This window comes from Arachis duranensis, chromosome 6, assembly GCF_000817695.3.
Source record: "Arachis duranensis cultivar V14167 chromosome 6, aradu.V14167.gnm2.J7QH, whole genome shotgun sequence".
Lineage (NCBI taxonomy): Eukaryota > Viridiplantae > Streptophyta > Magnoliopsida > Fabales > Fabaceae > Arachis > Arachis duranensis.
Window position 1 is genome coordinate 86,307,473 of NC_029777.3, and position 4,709 is coordinate 86,312,181.

Consider the following 4,709-nt stretch of genomic DNA (forward strand, 5'->3'; position numbering starts at 1 on the left):
GGGAGAGAAAATTGAGGTATAATTATATAAACATATAGCTATGGATTTGCATGATATATTGGATTGATGACTGGTAGTTGCACTCGTACTTGCAACATTCTCTCTTCCTCGAAACAAATGTGACTAGTTAGTTAATTTGGCACAACGAGTGGTGCTTATTAGGTACCCAAAAAATCTGATTCAAAGTTGTCACCTAAATCTTCTTCATCATAATAGCCTCATTAACATAACAACAAAGCCCACACCTAAAATAATTAACAATGAATATAAATAGAGATTGAGAGAGAGACAAAGACAGAAAGAGTGGAACAGAATTAAGGTGGTTTTTTAGCACCTTCACACAAAACCACCCTTTTCTGCAAGTGTCTTTTTTTCATTTTATTTTTCTTTTTTAATTTTTTTGATCGTGTTGTCCTAATTGCTGTGTAAATTTTAGTCACATTTGGGTTTCTTGGCCATGTCTACAGACCCTTCAACAAGTTCTGCGGCTGCCGCAGAGGAAAAATCCAACAAGAGAAAATCCAAGAAACCCAAATGTATGTACAACATCTTCCCTTCCATTTCTCTCATTTATTTTATTTTATTTTTTAGAAATTAATTTTGATTTTTTTTATAATTTTCTGGTGATCATTACCGGGTCAATGTGATTTTTAAATCTAAAAAATTTGCAACATTCATCCTGAGTTTGATATTGACATGCAACATTTCCTGTTTAAAAAATATTTAGAAAATCATGAATTTCAAAAATGTTGTTTACCATTGAAACGATCACAGACAAGATTTTATTAAGATAAAAACAAAAATTTATTGTACATTATCTGACAGCTTCAATTTTTCAATTGAGCCACAAAATTGATCCCTGATTATTACTTAATAATAACATATATATTTATTGATTTTCTAATTTCGTTGATTTCTCTTTAAAGCATGCTTAAAGAATATTCATCCATCTCTTCAGTTACATGAATAGCAATTGTTAGTTCCGTGTATCAACTTTGAATTGTTAGCATTAGGCTTTTAATCTATGTGTCTTCTGAAACATTTATAATATAGGTAACATAATTGACAATTGTAACTCACGATTTTATTTTATTTGATTTTGTAGATTCTAGATTTACACAGCAAGAACTTCCTGCTTGGCAACCAATTCTAACACCTAGATGGGTAAGACGTTTAATAATTTCATAACTGAATCATAATAACTTGCAATAACAATAATAATAATAATAAATTTCTATAAAACAGTAATTTTAATTTGTTTTATTTGTTTCCCAGGTCATTACAATATTTACACTTATAGCACTTGTCTTCATCCCTGTTGGCCTTGCTGCATTTTCTGCGTCACAGAGAGTAACGACATCGTTTCAATACATTATATATAGCAGCTTGATTTTGTGTTTTCAAAGTGTATTTGAATTTGAAATAATGAACAAGAAGAAAAAAAAATTGATGCAGGTGGTGGAAGTTGAATACGAATATGACACAGAATGCATTCCGGATTCTTACAAAGATAATGCAACTGCATACATTAAAGATGATAATACAAACAAGACTTGCACGCAGAAATTGAGTGTTAGTATAAAATTCCTTGTTGCTTTGCAGCCGAATCTGATTCTTTTTTGTATGATTAATGATATGACATAGAAACTTAGTTTGAATGTCTTGCGTGGAAGTAATTTGCTGCGGAATTTTGCAGATTAAGAGTAAAATGCAGGCCCCGATTTTCGTGTATTATCAGCTTGATAACTTTTACCAGAACCATCGCCGGTATGTGGCATCAACTAGTAAAATCATTTCCCATCGCTGAATTTGATTTCATTTGATGTTTCGTTCCAATTTTAAGCAGAAAAGCAAGTTCATTAGAATACTGAAAAAGTACTGCATGAATGATGTCATTAAAAATGCGAATCTTGATGTTCTTTAAAATTCTGATTTCACTCAGCAGTATTATATTATATTATTTTTTTGTATAAACATATGATTACAAGAATTTAACATCAACCTAACAAAATAGTTAGAGATTCACTATCTTCATGTGAAGTTGATAATTGAAAACTGTTAGATAATTGGACATATTTAACTAAATTCACTGTCCAAAAGTATGATGCTTTATGAGATAAATTCAGGAAGGAGAATGAGAGAGTAATCTATTGGAAACCATTTCTGAACCTCATTTTTTTTTCTCAGATGCTGAAATGCTTTTCCATAATTAATTTTGTCTGGTTGGTATCTGCAGATATGTTAAAAGTAGAAGCGATGAACAACTGAGGACAAAGGACAAAGAGAATGATGTATCATCATGTAGTCCTGAAGATTATGTAACAATCAATAATAAGTCTGAACCAATTGTTCCTTGTGGCCTTATTGCATGGAGTCTATTCAATGACACCTACAAAATTCAAAACAAGGATAAGGAAGTTGTCATCAACAAAACCAACATAGCATGGGCGAGTGACCGAACCACCAAATTCGGATCCGATGTTTATCCGAAAAATTTTCAAGCTTCAGGATTGATTGGGGGTGCTAAACTGGATCCAACCAAACCTGTAAATATATCTACTACTATTCAAACCATACCTCTGATTTTGTTCATGAGAAATAAACACTCTTAACATCCTTCTTAAGAATAAAACATAGGTTTTTAATTTGTAAAATGTTTTACAAAAACATTTAGAATAATTTGATAAACTAATCCTTGTGATAATGTGTGATGAACCAGCTGAGTGAGCAAGAAGATCTCATTGTTTGGATGCGAACGGCGGCGCTGCCCAAATTCAGAAAGTTATATGGGAAGATTGAGACTGATCTTGAAGCTAATGATGAAATAGTGGTAGTGATAGAGAACAATTACAATACATATGAGTTTGGTGGCAAGAAGAGCTTGGTTCTTTCAACAGCAACTTGGATTGGTGGAAGAAATAACTTCTTGGGAATTGCATATGTTGTCATTGGTAGCATGTCCTTGTTGCTGGCTTTGGGTTTCCTACTTCTATATATCTTGAAACCAAGGTCAGGAAAATAGTCCCCATCTTTCTTTTCTCTTACACTATATAGTTCTGTCATTACTTTTGCAGTTATATGCATATGAGTTAGTCTAACAATGTAAGGACCAATTAGATCCCTTCTTTGTGGTCTCAAGTCTTAGCTCCGGGGAAGGTAATAGAAAACACTATGTTGGGAAGGGCAATCACATATCTTGTGCCGGATTAGTCGGTCCTATCAGAGATTTTATGATTTAAAGGTCTAGAGTTTGAGATGTAACTATTCATATGTATCTTCCTATTAGCTTAAATTTTTAGGAGAAGTAGTTTTATTAGTTGTTATGATGCAAAAGCTAATGAGGTTTTTCTTTCTTTTTTATGGACTTGCTTAAAGCTGTTTTGTCTCTCCAAAAGTTTGTCTCATTTAATGTTTATAATCATATATATACTCAGAAGATTATGTGACATTTGATACAAAAAGCTAATCACTATTCTATTTTGTCATTCATAGTTTACGTCTTTCTGTCTAGAAATTACAACTTGCATTGCATGCTAATATGCATTGTTACATTGTTGTTCTATGCAGACCACTTGGGGATCCAACATACTTGTCCTGGAACAAAAATCCAGGAGGCTTAAGATGATGTGTGATGTCTAATATGAGTTTGATTTAACCATTCACTAATTTAATGTCTCAATAATTTCTTTTAATAGTGGAAAAAGGATGTGACATGAGGCTTGTTCTTGACTAGATTGAAGAACTTCAATCTTGATGATGCATTTAAAAGCTTTCATACGATTTTTGTTGCCAAACTTGAAATCCATAAGATGTGTATGATCTAGGATCAAAAGTACGGAGTGTATGTACATGCTACAATTTGGGTTTATAAGAAATTTTTCTGTGTGCACAAAAATCCTATGAAATCAAATGGAATAGAGAGAAAAATGTTATTTTAATGGAAGTTGTTCATGAAAATTGGTCACTATAGCAGCACCTAGCATAGCAAAGAGACTTGTTTTTAGTTTCTTCATCTTTTCATGAAGGATTATAGTTGATGTCTTTACTCATTACTTTTGTAAGTTCTTGGACAGTGAAATTTGATGTTAAAAACATTTTTTGAGCATTAATAATTTGTATATTTTAAAATCTTAATTGTTACTGACAATTTTATCTCATCTATTTTTCTTTCTGTATTATTTAGTTTATTTTTCTTAACATAACTTAGGTAAGAAAAAAATCATTTTACTGCTTTTGAAAGCAATTGTAAACAACATGCAAGACCATGTACTCATTTTAGAGACATTTTTTTCCCTGATATATCGTTTGAAAAAGAGTTCTATAATGCACAATGGTTGAGAACTCTTAGTAAGACCAACAAATTAAAAATACCAGTAATTCCCATATCATCTGCCAAAAGGAAATAAAAAACCACTGCTGTGTATTTCAACATCATTGATATGATATTTTAGTTGCGAGAATGAAGCGGAAAATTTTAATACTGGGCTCAAATGTGTGAACACATTTTTGAAATTATTTAAAATATGAGAATCATTTTACAAAATAAAAATAAGAAGGAATATTTTGCAATTGTCAAATTCATCAGGCCTAAGGCACACAAAATTTTAACAATATACAAGGCCAAATAAAATGATCAGTTTTTGTATTTTTCTCTCTGTTCTATTTGTAAATTTTGTCTTTCATCTTTTTTTTATACCTTTTTGATGTTT

At 31.4% G+C, this 4,709-nt stretch overlaps 1 protein-coding gene across 2 annotated transcripts; it reads left to right on the forward strand.

Moving 5' to 3' along the window:
- The first annotated feature begins 315 nt into the window (after window positions 1-315).
- On the forward strand, window positions 316-4,103 carry LOC107494472 (ALA-interacting subunit 5-like). 2 transcript variants are annotated; one of them, XM_016115504.3, is made up of 8 exons: window positions 316-536; window positions 1,106-1,164; window positions 1,276-1,350; window positions 1,456-1,572; window positions 1,697-1,767; window positions 2,237-2,546; window positions 2,720-3,009; window positions 3,568-4,103. In XM_016115504.3, the coding sequence occupies exons 1-8, from the start codon at window positions 458-460 to the stop codon at window positions 3,623-3,625; spliced, it is 1,059 nt and encodes a 352-aa protein (XP_015970990.1). In that variant the 5' UTR covers window positions 316-457; the 3' UTR covers window positions 3,626-4,103. The 2 variants fall into 2 exon arrangements, with proteins under 2 accessions (XP_015970990.1, XP_020980661.1); XM_021125002.2 differs by lacking the exon at window positions 316-536 and adding an exon at window positions 936-975.
- The last annotated feature ends 606 nt before the right edge of the window (window positions 4,104-4,709 follow it).

Coding starts and splice junctions, on each gene's coding strand:
- LOC107494472 (XM_016115504.3), top strand. CDS start 458: ATGTCTACAGACCCTTCAACAAGTTCTGCGGCTGCCGCAGAGGAAAAA. Junction 1,351..1,455: donor CATTTTCTGCGTCACAGAGA/GTAACGACATCG, acceptor AAATTGATGCAG/GTGGTGGAAGTTGAATACGA. Junction 1,768..2,236: donor TTTTACCAGAACCATCGCCG/GTATGTGGCATC, acceptor TGGTATCTGCAG/ATATGTTAAAAGTAGAAGCG.